The sequence below is a fragment of the Colossoma macropomum genome, unplaced genomic scaffold (assembly GCF_904425465.1).
Source record: "Colossoma macropomum unplaced genomic scaffold, Colossoma_macropomum, whole genome shotgun sequence".
NCBI lineage: Eukaryota > Metazoa > Chordata > Actinopteri > Characiformes > Serrasalmidae > Colossoma > Colossoma macropomum.
This window is the reverse complement of record NW_023494800.1, coordinates 36460525-36478475: the sequence shown is the minus strand read 5'-3', so window position 1 is coordinate 36478475 and position 17951 is coordinate 36460525. Positions and strand designations below refer to the sequence as shown.

Below are 17951 nucleotides of genomic sequence, written 5' to 3'. Positions count from 1 at the left end.
ATTCGACTGCTGCTCTCTTACTGCTAATACACTGAAACGACATTAAACTAAGATAATACAGTGGTTATTGTAAATTTTTTAACAGAAAATTCACATTTGTGGATTTCTTTGGTCGTCTTTGCAGCAATCTTGCTTTTTTCTGATAACACTCTGTTTAGAGGGCCATGATGCCTTAACACTTCGCCTACCCCTCCATCTGAACACAAATCGGGACACCCTATCCCAAAATGGAGGGGTAAGGGCTAATTGGTAGGGGCAAGGGGCGAAATGGGATTGGGCCAAAGTCAAAAGAATCCAAGGCAGTTCAAAAAATACAAAGGGCACTCAGAAAATATACTCAGTAATTATCACAAGAAGAAGTAATACCTCACAAAGGAACCAGTCTAAAAGCCTGGGCTTTATCCTGACTCCAACTAATCACATGACCAGAAGAACAGGTGAACCAGATTGGTATTCAGGTGTGTGTGAAAGATGACTGGAGCGTTGTGGAGGGTCAGCAGGCATGTGATCTCCCAGAGGATTCTGGGAGATAGAGTTTATGGACTTCAGAGCCAGAGAGATGCATGACAACATCCAAGTGGAACATATGTATATATATTTATACATATTCTTCAAACTTCCTTCTCTAATACAACCTCTTGTAATAGAAGAGCAAAATACTAGAAGCTAATGGAATTAAATTAAATGAAGATTAATGTTAGATGTTTTATTTACGGGGGGTATGCATACCACAGTCTGGGAACTACCGTTTGCATCAATTCAAAAACACCTCTGCCCTGTTCCATCTTTCACAGTGTGCCCTAGACAAATACGACAGTTTGTTTTTTCCAGCGTTTACATAATGAGTTAATAATTAGCTCTCATCTCTGAGAATCTCCACATCAGACTAACCTCCTGCACTCACATCTGTTTGAATGCATCTGGGCTTGTGGGCCAAAATGAGGACCTTTACAGTGAGAGCTCACAACCAGAAGTTAAACCAAATCAACAGGATTATCCGTTACCACTTCTTGTTGGACAGTCCTGATGTTTGTGAACTCCACTGATCTGTGTCTAACTCCTGCTCTTGATCAAGGTCTCAAAACAACAGCTGAGCTGGGGAATCAATAGGCCAGTCCTACCAAAAAAGGGGGATGGGACAGCTGTATGTCTGTTGGGGTCAGAGTCGTCTCCCGCTGAGCATAAAGCAGTTTTGGCACTGACTCTGATCTAGCTCCTCTAGACTCAGAGTGCTAGGCTGCAGAAGGACTACAGAAGAAGGCACAGAAAGGACAGTTCTGTTTTGCGGTCCACTGAGGCAGCAACAATGCATCGGCTAGTTTGCATTACAGTGATTCTGTTTCTGGCCTCTTTTGGATCCTCTGTCAAAGGAAACAGGGCTGAGCGAAGCATCGACAGGCCTTTTAAGTCAATGCTCATTGTGGATAATGGTCATCGCTGGGGCACCTGGGGCCAGAAAGAAATGTGTCCATCGGGATTCTATGCCACAGGTTTCAGCCTTAAAGTAAGTTGCTGTTTTTTCTCCCCTTGAGAAGTAAAACTGATTTGGTCCAGCAGAGGGTACTACAGTACACACACACACACACACACACACACACACACACACACACACACACACACATACATGAGACTTTATGGAAAATACTGTGAATAAGTGAGTTCGGTCATTTATTTATTAACTGTGAATAGTAAAGCATTCAGTATTTCAGCTTTTGTCACTGTGCAACTCAGCACCTATAGTGGCAGACAATCTTATTTTAAAAGATTAGCTATAAAAAAGATTTAGAATCAATGTTTTCAATAAAATAAAACCTATTTGATTGTGGATGAATGTTTAAAATGATTCGACTGGGCTGTAGTGGCAGATCATTTGACAGAAGAATGATACTAAATTAGTTCACTTCTGTCTTGAGTGTAAAAGTGATGTGTTTTTAGGTTGCAGGCCACTGGGAATCTATGTTAATAGGGGACAACACTGCCTTGAATGGGATTCGCCTTCACTGTGTTGACATATCCAAAGGCAAATCCGGGCCTTATACTGACTATGCCACAGTGCAGTCTGATACAGGAAGGTGAGTGACTTCCAGACATAAGCAGTGGGATATTGATCTCGTGTAAGGGTTTGGGAAACAGTAATGCTCTCTGTCTTTGTGCTCTTTCACCAGCTGGGGCAAATGGAAAGATATCAAATGGTGTAAGTCTGGGACGCTGGTCAGCTTTCAGCTCCGTGTGGAAGCCTACCAAGGAGCCTTAGATGATACAGCTGCAAACAACATAAAGTAATGATCAAGTTTATATTCATGACAATTCCTTACCCTTTAATCCAGTGGGGAACCCTCAAGGCCTTCTATACATTCAGAAAAGGGCTGATTTCTATGTAATAAAATTATGTCTAATTGTTGGCTGCTTTTAAATATAATAATCATGCTTGTTGTATTTCAAACATGCAATACTGCAGCTATACCGTGACCTTATCCAGACTAAGCGGTTAAAGATGATGAATATTGCAGCTATACTCATATTTCATTGTTTTGGTTGGAAACAAAAGGGGTTAAACTCTAGAAATGGCCAACTCCCATTGTTTTGGACTTAACCAAAGGCCTAAAATATCAGATTAACCACTAACAATGCTTGGAATTACAGCAGAATCAGTCACCTTTTCAGTTGCTATGAGTGTGAGAATAATTATAGTGTTTCAATAAAGGTATTCTAGAAGTTCTAGACACATTACTGACCATGACTAGGAGCCGTGGTCTAAGTAGGTTTTGGTTAGTTGTTGGAAATGGAAAACAGTGGCGGCAGTTTTATGTAAGAACTCTTTGAAAGAGTCACTGTAAAACTGATGCATACAAGCTCAGATATATGATAATGTCTGTTACAAGCTTCTAATAAAATATATGGGATGTCTTTTATGTGTTTCAAATGTCCATATTTAATCTAGAAAAAAAAAAGTTCATGTGCTAGTGCTTACATACTACTAGAATCCCATAGGGGGGCTGGCAGAAATCAGCTTTATCGTAGAAGTAGCATTGGTTTTTGAACAAGTTTTGACATCTATGGTCTGAAATGAATGGCTAGCTCTAATAGGCATGGTACTCCACTGATTTAATCCCACATTTAATAGTCCATCACTTTCTCTGTGACACTTGAATAGATAAAACGCTGGGCTAATGAAAATCAATCCTCACCAGGTTCAAATGCAGTAAAGATGATGAGGAGCTTGTTGGTGACGGTACGTCCTGGGGAGACTGGGGCTCCTGGAGCGACAAATGTAACGGAAAGGGGATCTGTGGCATCGAGACTATGATAGAGCAGCCACGAGGCCTAGGAGATGACACCGCCCTCAATGACGTTCGTTTATTCTGCTGCGATTAAGGTATAGAGATTTAGAATAAGCTAGAATATTTTAATATACAGTGCTGAGAAACGTTTTTTTGCGTATTTGGTTTCAGATCTTTAGACAAAATGTTGTATTAGACAAAGGAAACCTGAGGTATTTTAGAAGAATTTTAGCCCACCCTCCTTTGAAGAACTGCTGGGCTTTCAGACACGAAGTCCTGCCACAGCATTTTTTGTGGATTCAAGTCAGGCAGGTCCAAAGCATTAGTTTCTTTTCAGCCATTTAGATGCAAAATTGCTCATATTGTGGATCATAGCCTTTATAAAGGCCTCTGGGGGCAGCCATGGGCTGAAGGTTAGGGAACCAGCCCTGTGACCGGAAGGTCTCCGGTTTGATCTCCTAAGCCGACAGTATGTGACTGAAGTGCCACTGAGCAAGATACCTAACCCCCAACTGCTCCCTGGGCACTGTAAATAGGGTTGCCTACCGCTCCAGGCAAGTGTGCTTACTGCCCCCTAGTGTGTGTGTTCACTAGTATGTATGTGGTGTTTCACTGCACAGATGGGTCAATTGCAGAGGTGAAATTTCCCTGTTGTGGGATTAATAAGGGTCACTTAACTTAAATATTGGTGGTGGTGGTGTGTTAGTGTGTGTTGCGCTGGTCTGAGCGGATCAGTGCTACTAGAGTTTTTAAACAACGCAGTGCCACTGCTGGACTGAGAGTAGTCCAACAACCAAAAATATCCAGCCAACAGCGTCCTGTGACCACTGATGAAGGACTAGAGGATGACCAACACAAACTGTGCAGCAGCAGATGAGCTATCGTCTCTGACTTTACATCTACAAGGTGGACTGACAAGGTAGGAGTGTCTAATAGAGTGGACAGTAAGTGGACACAGTGTTTATAAACTCCAGCAGCACTGCTGTGTCTGATCCACTCGCACCAGCGCAACACACACTAACACACCACTACCACGTCAGTGTTACTGCAGTGCTGAGAATGATCCACCACCCAAATAGTACCTGCTCTGTGAGGGTCCATGGGGGTCCTGACCACTGAAGAACAGGGTAAAAGGGGGCTAGCAAAGTATGCAGAGAAACAGATGGACTACAGTCTGTAACTGTAGAACTACAAAGTGAAACTATACAGTCAGGGGAGCTGATCAAATGGACAATGAGCGTAGAAACAAGGAGGTGGTCAGAATCATGCCCGTTCAGTGTATATGAACATCTATGCACGACGCCTGTACATGTTCGCATATACGCAGATGCAGCCACATAATTCGGCCTTTACCGTAGAGTAACTGATCTCAGCTGAGGCTACAGCAGCCTGCAGTTCTTTGGATGATCTGGGATCTTAGCTTGATGAGCCGTCACTGTGTTAAATTATTGGCAGGTTGCCACTTGTGGGAAGATTTACACTTGTCCAGGCATTTTTCTTCTGTAGGTCATGGCTTTCACTGTGGTTAAGTGTAATTCTAGAGCCTTAGAATAAAAGATGTGACATGCAGTAACTGATGAAACTGGGAAGAGGACAAATACTTGTCCACAGCACTGTATATGGGTTTAAGGTATTGTATGCCTGTAGTGGTAAACAGATGCATCAGACATCTGACGTCTGTCTAGGTGTTTCAGGTTTTGTTTATCATCAGCAACACAATTTATATTGAAAGCTGAACTCTGAAAATATGCTTTCCATATTTTCCAGGTGCCCCCTGTTGTTTTATCTAACCTGATGACAAAGAAAACTGAAGATGGATCTTCCTTCCTCTTCCTCTGTCTGTCTCTCTTTCTGTGAATATATACAGCTCTCTCTACATTTATTGGCTCTCTAAATAAATACCACAAAAATGCTATGGGGTAGTGAGTTTCATACTTTTAAATATTCTCTTTTAAGAGAAACTTAGACTGGTGTCTTTACAGTGGTGGTGATAGGAACCAGGGGTCGCCATGACTACAACACAAATATAGACATTTTATTTACTATCCAGAACCACCAGTGAACCTACACGAGTCTTCTGAGTTTATATGGAATGTTGATGATGGAAAATAGAGGAAAATCTGAAATAAAAAGTCTGAAACTCTTAATCTATTGTACAAAAACGGGGCAGATTTAGTAATGTTTTGTGCCATCACTGTTACTGTTAGTGCAGAAGGGTTCTAAATGAATTAATGAGGTGATGGAGTGTGAATGGAGTGATTCTGCATGTTGGGGCGAGGTGGCTCAGAGCCAGGCTGGAACCGCCGATGTACTGAACAGCGGGTTTGAGGAGTTAGCGCTGTGCCACCAGGAAGAACAGGAAAAAAACAGGAAAAACACCTCAACAAATGGGAATGCAAAAGTGGTGGGAAAGGTCAGACAAAGGGGATGGTGAAAACAGCACGCTCAAACAAAGGCTGAGATAGACAAGTAAAATAAAAGATAATCAGAAAACAAAAGACACCTCCTGTGAGGAATGATGAGAGGAAGATCAACTTTATGTTTCACCTGTTTATTCTTTGCGGGAAACAAACGCTTTTTGTATGGCTTAGAGTCGTTTCTTGTTTAAGCCTTCTTTTTGTCTTTTAAGTAGTTTTGGGGCAATTTCTCTTCTTTTCCAGCCCTCTTTGCTTTTCTTTTTGCCTAAATACCCACCTGGGCTGCGTACCATACCAGTCACCCCTCTACAAAGGTGTGACAAAGGGCTGCTGTTTGCCATTGCCTTAAGTAGAGGAGTCCACAGGTGTGCCAGGTTGCGCCTAATCAGCCCAAAGGTGTCTGGGAATTGGAGTTCCCTGAATTGGTGGCGCCTCGCTGCTGTCGCCCTCTGCTGGCAACTGGCAGCAAAGGCTGGACCCTTACAGTCACAAGACCACATGATTTTCACTGTCAGAACCAGCATGCATGTGACATACAACAGTTAATGCTCAAAACATTGTGAAAAGTGATCACTTGCTATATTGTGCCTCATGTAAGAAAGACTCAGGTCTACAATATTCATTTCTGGCCGCAAACCACAGTCCAATTTGCATTGTAGCCACGCCCATCTGAGGTCCCACATAAGAACAGGTCTCTCTATGCCACTGACAACTAAACATAAAAAAACCCTCATTCAGCTCATTACTAGTCAGAAATTAATGTTTCAAAATGTTAACTGAAGATTATCGTTTTTTTTTTCTTGTGTTTGTGATTCTTTAAGATTCTTTATTGGTTAAAGGAACTGGATGGAAAAAAGATTGTTGGAGCAGTACTTTTAGACCTGAGTGCTGAGAGTTTGATCTGCTGAATCATGATCTATTATTGAAGAAGCCTCTTATGGGCTACAATCAACAGTTATAGCTTGGTTTCAGGGTTATCTCAAAGTTATCTCTCAGATAGAAGTCAAAGAGTTTTCTATAACAGATGTCTACCAGAGAGTAAAAGGGTGAATTTAGGAGAACCTCAAGGAAGTTGTCTTGGCCCATTATTATTTCCGATATATATAAACGATCTGCCTTTAGTATTGAACAGAGCCAGGATGCAGATGTACGCAGACGACACTACTCTGTATGCAGCAGCCGAGACAGTAAAGCATCTTTCAAAAATACTGGATGAAGGATTAAAGATGGTGGTAAACTGGACTGAAGGCAATCAACTTATACTAAATGTACAGAAAACAAAAAGTATAATAATCGGGTCCAAATCATCACTGAAAGGAGAACCAAAGTTAATATTAAATATAGGCAAACAAGAAATAGCACAAGTTCAAGAGGTGCAACTCTTAGGTGTTACAATTAACAACAGATTATCATGGTCAAAACATATTGAGAACATAATTAAAAAAATGGGAAAAGTCATCAGTAATAAGGAGATTTGCATCATTTTTAACACTGAGGTCACTAAAACTAGTGTCAGAATCTGTCACGGACCCCCCTTCTGTCCCTCTGAGTGTGTCTGTTTCTTCCCCTCACTGGTAGCTATGTGCCTTTTGTTTTCTTGTGCCATGTGTTTTTGTTGTTCTGTGTCTCCTTCCTGGTTCTGCCCCCTCGTTATCTGTGCCACCTGTCTGTGCTCCGCCCCTCATTAGTCCCAGGTGTTTCTCATTTCCCCTCTGTGTATTTATACCCCTGTGTTTGTTCAGTCTCTGGCTTGCATTGTGGATGTACTCTTGTCCTCTTTCATCCTGTAGTTTGTGTATGTTTTTGTCATGGACTTGTCTTTTCTTCAAACCTCTGTTACTCTGGACCCTAATTTCAACAAAAGCAACTCGCATTTGCATCCCGCCTCCTCGCCTCCACCGTTGCAGAATACCTCGCCAGCCATGCAGACGGCGGATCCAGAGACTTTACAGAAAGCTCTGAATGAGCAAGGACATCTGCTCAGCTGACATCAACACGTGCTAGCAGGGGTAACTCAGTCTCTGGAGTCCCTAGCTCACCAACAGGCGGAACAACAAACCCAGCTAGCACTCCTGGTTAACAGCGTGAAGGATCTCACCACCCAACTTCAGAGGCTCAACCCAGCAGAGCCGGTGGTGAGTCCCGTCAGTCCCTAAAGTTCAACCTTGAACTCGAGTGCTGTTTCTCCAGTCAGTAAACCAGATAAATATGATGGCAACCCTGACAAGTGTCGTGGTTTTTTGCTTCAATTTTCCTTTCTGGGTTCCTTCCTTTCTTTCTTTAACAGTTCACCCGCTAGCTCTGACCAGGCCATCTCATTTTTGGTATCTCGTTTATCAGATAAAGCTTTAGAATGGGCCACCGCAAGTTGGTCACATATTCACAACCTGTCTTTCAGCCAATTCCTAAAAGAATTTTAAATTGTTTGATCAGCCCCATGAAGGACAAGTCATTGGTGAAATTATAACCAAGCTTTGCCAAGACTGCCACTCAGTAGTAGAATATGCTTTGGAGTTCCGCATGTTAGCTTCTAGTAGCGGATGGAACGAAGCAGCACTACTGGTTATGTTCCGCCAAGGACTTAATTCGGACATTCTAACAGAACTGGCGTGCAGAGACGGTGACCTTTCCTTAGACCAGTTAACAACCCTCTCCATTCACCTCGATCAGCTGCTGAATAATTGTGGCAGGAAACGAACTGATAATCCTGGAAAAAATGTTGTGAAAACCCAAATTACCCCTAAACACCTGACTCATGTAGAAAAAGAAGAACCCATGCAGTGGGACTCCTCCCGTCTATCCAAGGAGGAGAGGCTCCGACGGATGAGAGAAGGCCTCTGTTTGTACTGTGTTGGTGCCGGTCATTTAATACAGGACTGCAGGACCAGGACACCCAAAAATGAGGGTGGTGAGTGTTCCCATAAAAGAGGGTGGTTTCCAAGTCGTTTTTATTGTCTGTCATTGTCTACTGTCTTCAAATGTATGTTGTTTCAGCCCTCATAGATTCCAGAGCTGGAGGAAATTTCATCCACTCTCACGCTCCAACCAGGGCTCCAGTTCCCCAGAGTACTGCTTTGTTTCACCTCCTCTCTGATTAGTTTGTAGGTAGATTCTTTTGCGAGTTATTGCTTCTTTCCACAGAGCTACTGAGCGTTACTTCTGAGTGTTTATTCCTGTTCTGACCTGTTTTGCCTTGTTTTTTGACCTGTTTTTTTGCCTGATCCCTTTTGGACTGTTTGCCTGGTTAAGTTTGTGTATATTGTCTTTTCTGGATTTGACCATTACCTGTGACCTGATTACAATTGTGGATTCTGTTTGCACTAGGAAAGCCTCTCAGTCACTTTTTCTCTGTAAGAGTTATTTACATCATTGTGCTGCAATATGGTCAAATGCAAAAACATCTGACTGACAAAACTGCAAATAATGCTAAATAAGGCAGCAAGAATTACATTAATGTCCATATAGAATCAACATTAATAAAATGCATAAACTTTTTTAAATCAAACTTTAATGGTTAAAGGTTGAAGACAGGTGGAAGATGATTCTGCCTTGACTTATTAAAAATACTTCTGAACAAAAGGTGCTCGGCATCTTACAATGAGGATGGTTTAACATAGATTTATTGCAGTTATTATAAGAGATAAAGTGTACTTCAGAGTTTGTTTCAGTTAGTGTTTGAGTATTTCAGGTTTATGTGATTAAAGTTTTCATACTTTTGTGTAAGATTGTCATACCCAGCTCCATCTAGTTGTGTGCATTTTGTTTTTAGTACCCCTAAAGTCATAATTTAAGTCACAAAATGATCTGTTACAGAAGAAATTGTTAAATATTTTATGTATTGAGAAACTACTAAAAATGGCAGAGTGTCCCTAAACCTCAATACTCATTAAGAAAGCAAAGTTATATGAATATGCATGACTATTGTAAACATCTTTACCTTCCCATTTCCAAACCCTGCCCCAGGTGCTTGGTTTTTGTTGCTGTTTCCACATTGAATCTCATAGAATCCTGGACTCTGGATTCTGAATGAACCGAAGGCTTAAGGCAAAAGTGGATAGCAGCAGTTACTGAGCAGTGATTGGTAACATGCTTGATACAATTGGAGGAATTCCAGGCGTCTTCAGTGGCACACCAGGCCCCAGAGGCATCATTCCTCCCAGAGGCACCTTTCCGGTAAATGACCTTATAACAAGAAACCTAATCCGGTAGCAGGTCCTTTGTAATTAGTGGCACATTTGGCATGATAAACACCCACATCTTTCTCTTTTAAATGAACAAGTTGTAAGAAGGAATCCCATAATTATCTTTTATTTATAAAAAAACAAACTTGTTCAGAAAATTATGTATTATTAGGAAAAAAAATAATGTGTGCAGTTGAATTTCCTTGAAGGTGAACTCTATCAATGTTTTTAAAAAATTCTGCATAATCTAATGGTTAAGATATAAACAGCCACTCAGAACAGTTTGATGTGAAACTCCAAACTCTTGTTCTAGAGAAACTTGCCAAGTCAGAACTATTCACAGTGGTGGTGATAGGAACCAGATGTCCACCTCTAAAAGCTCACAAAAAGTTATTTTGTTATATGGTAACGTAATGATGATGTTTGAGACACTGTTTTCTGATAGTTTTGATATGATTTTAGTCTTAAATATATTTTTACTACATTCTTGGAGGGGTACATGCAGGGAATTGTGAAGCAAAGCAGTCCCCAATGAAGTCAGATGCACTTCAGCTCCTCGTGCCGTAAACAACATCCTGAGAATAGTCCAACAGCCAAAAATATCCAGCCAACAGCGTCCTGTGGGTAGCGTCCTGTGACCACTGATGAAGGACTAGAGGATGACCAACACAAACTGTGCAGCAGCAGATGAGCTATCGTCTCTGACTTTACATCTACAAGGTGGACTGACAAGGTAGGAGTGTCTAATAGAGTGGACAGTGAGTGGACACAGTGTTTAAAAACTCCAGCAGCACTGCTGTGTCTGATCCACTCGTGCCAGCGCAACACACACTAACACACCACCACCACGTCAGTGTTACTGCAGTGCTGAGAATGATCCACCACCTAAATAATACCTGCTCTGTGGGGGTCCTGACCACTGAAGAACCAGAACTACAATCAGATGGACTACAGTCTGTAACTGTAGAACTACAAAGTGCTCCTATATGGTCAGAGGAGCTGAGAAAATGGATGTGTATTTAGTTGGTGTATGTGTTTTAATGTAAAGTTAAATAACTTTATTTGTTATTCATGTAAATATAAACCAGTTACACTGAGCAAAATGCATGGCATTATTAGGCTAATGCTGTTATTATCTTGTCCATGTTGTCCAGAGACAGCCTTGATGATCTGCCATGGGGTCTGTCTCATGAGGCAGGATTATTTATGGTTAAGATAGCTAACATTCAGGCATAGTTTGATCAAAATACTGGATTTTCTTGCTCAAAACACTGGATGGATGGTGGAAATGAAGCCGACAATCAAAAATGATATGAGAGCATCAGAATTTTAACTGGGTGTAATAATATTTGTAAGGAAAAAACTGCAAAATAGAAGCACTAATGGTTTCAGACATTGACACCACTGTGTATATATAAACTACATGTACATACATATATAAAATGAGAAAATTAGGTTAACACACCCTCTACAGAGAATACAACTAAATATATTTGAGCAAAGTTTAGTGCACAATTTCTATGCATTTGCTGAGTTTATTATATTGGAAACAAAATAGACATAAACTATAAAATGTGCCATAACTTCCGCCTTATGTTAAATTCAGTAAACGAACAGTAAAACGTTCAGGAGTGTGTTCTCTGTAGGTGATGTTTTAACTTGCTTTCACTTAGAAAATCAACAAAACGTAACTTCACTAGGGGTGCTTAAACGTTTGCATACAACAGTTGGTAGTTGACTTCCAAATATTCTTGAATGACAGCCATGCTGGTTTATCTGCTCAGCTCAAAGCCAAAAACTGGCTTCTCGTCCCAGCCATAAATATAATCTCAATTTTAATTAGCCCTCATTGTTTCACGTTTCACATGACCTGACATTTTCTGGAGGTTTCTGGAGCCGCAGCGGTTTACACAAACCTGCTGGCCTACATACTATGAATGGTGATCGTTTCTAAGAGAGTGAGTTTAGGTTTCACTTTCTCTTTCCACATAATCCTAGAGGGTGCACATTTAATATATGTATTCATATGTGCAGTTATATGGTACATCATTGGCTAATTACAGTGTACTACATGCACTCAGCTGTTACAGTCTGTAACCTGTGCCACCCCACAAAGACTTTAAGTTAACAAAGTGCAAATAAAAAGTATGTTAGCTGTTACGTGCTTTAGTTTTCCATGTTCAATAACTGTTAATATCCATCTGTTCAACTCTTATGGATATCAAATTCAGTCAAAATGCGCTTCCCTGTTATTTATGTTTAAAGTTCCAAGATAAATTCACCACAAACAATAAAAGTTAATGTTAACACTCTTGATACAACTGGGGGAATTCCAGGCATCACCAGTGGAACACCGGGCCCTAGAAGCGTCAGTCCTCCCAGAGGCACCTTTCTGGTTAATGGTAATTAATTAAATCATATAACAAGAAACCTAACCCAGTAGCTTGCCTGTGTAAGCAGTGGCATCACGAACACCCACAGCTTTCTCTCTCTTTTGTTCACAAAAAACAAACAAACTTGTTACTCAAGCCCATCAGCTGTTTGTGGCACAGACTAATTACATATGCACGTGGTGCAACCCCTTCCTTTCAGAAAATTAAAAAAGAAAAATTAAAAAATGTGTGCAGTTGAATTTCCTAAAGGTTTCCTTAAAGTTATCACTCAATATGGTTATGAATATGTTACCTGATGCCTGGGACATTGTTTTACGATAATTCTGAGATATGATTTTAGCCTTAAATGTATTTGTAATTCGTTTATGGGTGGGGAGTTACAAGCAGGGAGTTGTGAAGCAAAATAGTCTCCAAAGAAGTCAGAACAAAGTAGGCAGGGAAACAGATGGACTACAGTCTGTAACTGTAGAACTACGGAGTGAAACTATATGGCCAGTGAAGTGGATCAAACAGAAGTGTATTTAATGAAGTGGCTCATCAGTTATTTCTAATAATAATTAACTGTAAAGTTAATTCATTTGTAATTTATGTTATTTATAATTTATAGGTCTATGTAAATATAATCCATTCATCATGACATTTACACACAATGTAAAGAACAGCGATATATTCATGATCAAATGACGTTTTGTTGTTAATTTTTTCTAAGGCATAAAATTTAGCAAATAAACAGCAAAATGTGCAGACTTGTGTTCTCTGTAGGGGATGTTTTAACTTGTTTTCACTTAAAAAATCAACAAAACATCACTCAAAAAAGCGGCTTCCAATCCTGGCCCTAAAAGTAATCTCAATTTTAGCTAGCCCTCATTGTTTCACATGCTTCATATGACCTGAGATCTCTGGAGGTCTCTGGAGCTGCAGTGTACACAAACCTGTTGGACTACAAACTATTAATGATGATGGTTTCTTGAACTTAAATTTCACTTTCTCTTTACACAAAATACTGGATTATGTTTAATACATCTATTCACTACGCAGTGCTGGCCAGAGGAAGACAGATCAACATTTGGAATGAAGTTTTGATATTAAAGTTTTTCCAATTTTAGACACAATGTAGATGAAATTTGTTATCTCTTTGTAAAATAACTAACATCCTATAACATACTATAATTATCTATTTACAGTAATTGATATGTTAACTGTCTTGAGATTTGATCTCCATTGTTGAAATATCACTAATATAATTTATTTCTTAATGTTCTACAGGTTTGTCATTCATTGTAGAGTCATCTACAGGTTCATCAGTTCATCATTTTGGACACATCAAATATTTCTTCATTTGTATTTATAGTTTCAAACTATAAACCCCACTTCTGGAAAAGTTGGGACATTTTGTAAAATGCAATAAAAACAAGAATCTGCGATTTGTTAATCCTCTTGAACTTTTATTCAACCGACAGAAGTATAAAGAAAAGATTTCCAATATTTTCACTAGGGGTGGGAATCTTTAGGCACCTCACAATTCGATTCGATTACGATTCAGAGGCTGCGATGCGATTATAAAACGATTATCGATGCATTTCGATTCATCTTTTTCTATACAGGATTTGTCTTTTCTCACTGTGTGAGGACTCAGTACTTTTAAAGCAAAGTATTTGTAATGATCCACAATGAATTTACTTCCAATATCTTTTATTAATAAATCAAATGGAAGTGATGAGGTCAGTGAACTGGAAGGCTCTCATTCACTGCTCTTGTTTGGAGCACATGAGACGCTGCTGCCACTCCTCTGCGATAAAATACGCTGTTACAGTGAAATAAGATTCTGTGGCAATGGGTGTCCATGAATCACGTTACAGCTGTCCGACCCGTTTTCTTCAATGATTCCATAACTTCGTTTTTGGTCTCGTTGTAGAGAGTGTTGATTGATGGTCCTCTGGTTGGCAGCAAGTTCAACTGGGCGGAAAATGGGTGGAAACATGTAATATGGTTTCCACATTAGATTTCTACGTAAAAATAAAATAATCCTCCTTTGCAGTAAAATAAAGCTCTGCTGATCGTTCAACACGCCCTGCGATGGACTGGCGACCTGTCCAGGGTGTATCCTGCCTTCTGCCCATTGACAGCTGGGATAGGCTCCAGCACCCCACCGTGACCCAGAAGGATAAGCGGTTTAGATGATGTATGTATGTATGTATGTATGTATGTATGATCGTTCAACACAGTTTACCAATAAATGGTCTTAAACTCTGGAGTTAATGTAGCCTATAACTGCTAGTTCACCTAGCTAGTAGGTAAAGAAAAGGCAAGAGAAAGATTTAAGATGAACATCTTAACAAATTAACTTATTTGCATTTATAATCACTCCAGCTGGTTTCCTGATACGTTTAATCTGCAATGAGAAACTGACAAACACTAAAAAAATGTGAAGCCTAATCAGTTTCTCGTTCTCCAGCTTCTTGTTTAAATTCTCCCGTTCCACCTTAAATGGTGCAGCAGTTACATTCTTGCGCTGCAGGCACCTTTTAAGGTGGAACGGGAAAATTTGAACAAGAAGCTGGAGAATGAGAAGCGACTTCAGCCTCGTAAAAAATCAACCCTTCTACTTGTGTGGAAAAGTTTCCAGCTGGTGATGCAAGAAAAGCGGCTACAGCTGAGCTAGTCTGTGTTTTTGCTTGTATTATATTTTTAGGACATCAGCACACACTGAGACACATTTGCAGCCAAGATGGTAAAGTGGAATCAAAATATTGTGGCTCCCAAGGTGGTTTGATTTTATTGAAAGGACAAAATGACTCTTATTAACATTTGGGTTGTGACCCTTGCGCTAGCTTTTAATGTAGTGTGCTGCCACAGACTGTCCCGGCGCTGCACTTTGCAAAGTTCCACCTTTTGTGTTCCGTCAACATTATGTTAGCAATTAAAATTTAGAAAATCGATTTTTGACATTTGTGAATCGATTCAGAATCATCCACGTCCGCATCGCGATGCATCTAAGTATCGATTTTTCTCCCCACCCCCAATTTTCACTGACCAAAATAATTTTATTTTGTAAGTATAAATAAATATAGAGTTTGATGCTCTCAGCACACTCAAAAAAGTTGGGACAGAGGCATGTTTAGCACTGTGGTACATCACCTTTCCTTTTAATTACACTTTTTCATCATTTTGGAACTGAGGATGCTAACTGTTGCAGTTTTGCAAGGGGAATTCTTGCCTATTTTTGTTTGACACATGACTTCAGCTGTTCAACAATTCGTGGTCATCATTGTCCGATTCTCCACTTCATGATATGCCATCCACTTTTAATAGGAGACAGATCTGGACAGCAGGCAGGCCAGTCAAGCACACACACTCTGTGTCTATGAAGCCATGTTGTTGCAGCACATGCAGAATGAGGCCTGGCACTGTCTTGTTAAATAACCATGGACTTCTCAGGAAAAGATGTTGTCTTGATGGCAGCATATGTCCCTCTAGAATCCCAGTATATGCCTCTGTATCAATGGTACCTTCACACATATATAAGTCACCCAGGCCATGAGCACTGATGCCCCTCCATACCATGACAGATGTTGGCTTTTACTGATAAAAGTCTGGATGGTCCCTTTTGTCTTTGGCACAGAGAACTCAGTGTCCCTTTTCCCCAAACAAAAGCTGAAACATGGACTCATCTGACCACAGCACATGTTTCCACTGTCTTTTGGACCATCTGAGATGAGCTCAGGCCCAGAGAACTCGGTAGTGTTTCTGCATAGAATTGATGTATGGCTTTCTCCTTGCGTAAGAGTGTTTCAAATTGCATTTCCTGATGCAGCGGCAGACTGTGTGGCTAAATGTACACAGTAGCATGGCAGTTTCTCATGCAATGGCGCCTGAGAGCTTGAACATCACTCACATCCCACAGTGTTTCCAGCCTTGCCCTACACGGACTGAGGTTTCTCCGGATTCTATTAATCTTTTCACAATAATTCACAATATTATGTAGATTACGGTATATTCTCTGTAATCTTGCTTTGAGACATTTTCTTTTTGACAATTTTCTCATGATGTTTGGCACAAAGTGATGAGACACTACCCATCTTTGCTTGCAAAGACTGGGCCTTTGGTGGAAGCTCTTTTTATAGCCAATCGTGATATCCTCACTTGTTACCAGTTCACCAGTTTATTCTGGAATGTTTCAAAATGGTGTAAATTGAATATTCTATAAACCGTTTACTCGTATTGTCACAACTTTCTGAGTGTGTTGCAGGCATTAAATTCAAAATTTGATTATATATACAAAATACAATCAAGTTGGTCAGTCAACATTAAAAGTCAATTTCTTTGTACTTTTGTTGATTAACACTCTCAGGTCAACAATGTTAAATGCAACATTAAAGGATGTTGTAGATGAAAGAAAAAGTATTTTGTAAACAATGCATGCTAGAGACATACTTTCATTTTGTCTAGAAGGAACACACCCGTACCTATTTAAAATAAATATAAATAAATAAAAAGCCTGGAGGCAAACAGTGGGTGTGGAGTCGATACAGCTTGAAAAACTAATCACAATGGATTATGGTACAACTACGTTCCTTAACAGTTTAGTACTTTTTTTCTGAGAGTGAAAAAATGGACATACACATGTACACAAGTGTTCTTCGATGTGTAACGTAAATATCATTAAAAAAGCTGAAATTCTGATCTATTGCCTTGTATTGATTATTGATCTTTTGGTCTCAAAGCCAGATGTCTTCAGTGTACAGCAAAAACAAAATAATTGGCCTTGCTGCTCAGAATGGACTGTGTATATATATATATATATATATATATATATATATATATATATATATATTGTGTGTGTGTGTGTAATGCTGTTCATATATGTATATATATATATATATATATATATATATATATATATATATATATATATATATATATATTCTATAAATTTGTTCAAACTGAGGTCCCACAGTAAAAAAAAAAAAAAAAGACTATTTACAAAAAGTGGCGTATATTTAGATATTTACAGGGATTATGTTGTAATCTGTTTACTCCCCAGGCATTAATTGAGATATATGACCTAAATATATACAAAATCATCATTTATATATCATTTATTTATACTTTTGTTTTATTTCTAAACCATTTTTTCCCAAACCCAAACCCCTAAATTAACACTTGTGAAAATAATTTTCCTCCTTTTAATTTTACCCGATTTTCTCCCCAATTTAGTCGTCTCCAATTCCACCCACTAGTTAGGACTCCCCCAATCACACGATGCTATCAACGCTAGGAGGGTGAAGGCTAACACAGGCTTCCTCCGAGACCTGTGAAGCCAACCACCGCTTCTTTTCGAACTGCCGCTCACGCAACGTCACTGGACAGCCGAACGCGCTCGGAGGAAAGCGCCAACCGCCAGATCTGTTACATCAGCTAACAGACGCCTGCGCTGACTAGCATCGCGCTGAGTGATGGGGGGAGAAGGAGGGGCCATCCCACCCACCCAGAGAGAGCGAGGCCAATTGTGCTCTCTCGGACTCCCGGCTACGGACGGCTGTAGCATCACCAGGGATCGAACTCGCGATCTCCTGATGATAGGGCCAACGCTTAGACGGTTGCGCCACTCGGGAGCCCCATTTTCCCCCTTTTTAAAAATATATTTTTATTTCTTTTAAAATTGAAAGATTTTGATTT

At 40.0% G+C, this 17951-nt stretch overlaps 1 protein-coding gene across 1 annotated transcript; it reads left to right on the top strand.

The window, feature by feature from the left end:
* Positions 1 to 1127: 1127 nt before the first annotated feature.
* LOC118820398 (vitelline membrane outer layer protein 1 homolog) lies at positions 1128 to 5196 on the top strand. The gene is made up of 5 exons (XM_036588716.1): positions 1128 to 1504; positions 1936 to 2072; positions 2166 to 2279; positions 3192 to 3376; positions 5049 to 5196. The coding sequence occupies exons 1-4, from the start codon at positions 1307 to 1309 to the stop codon at positions 3373 to 3375; spliced, it is 633 nt and encodes a 210-aa protein (XP_036444609.1). The 5' UTR covers positions 1128 to 1306; the 3' UTR covers position 3376; positions 5049 to 5196.
* Positions 5197 to 17951: the final 12755 nt, after the last annotated feature.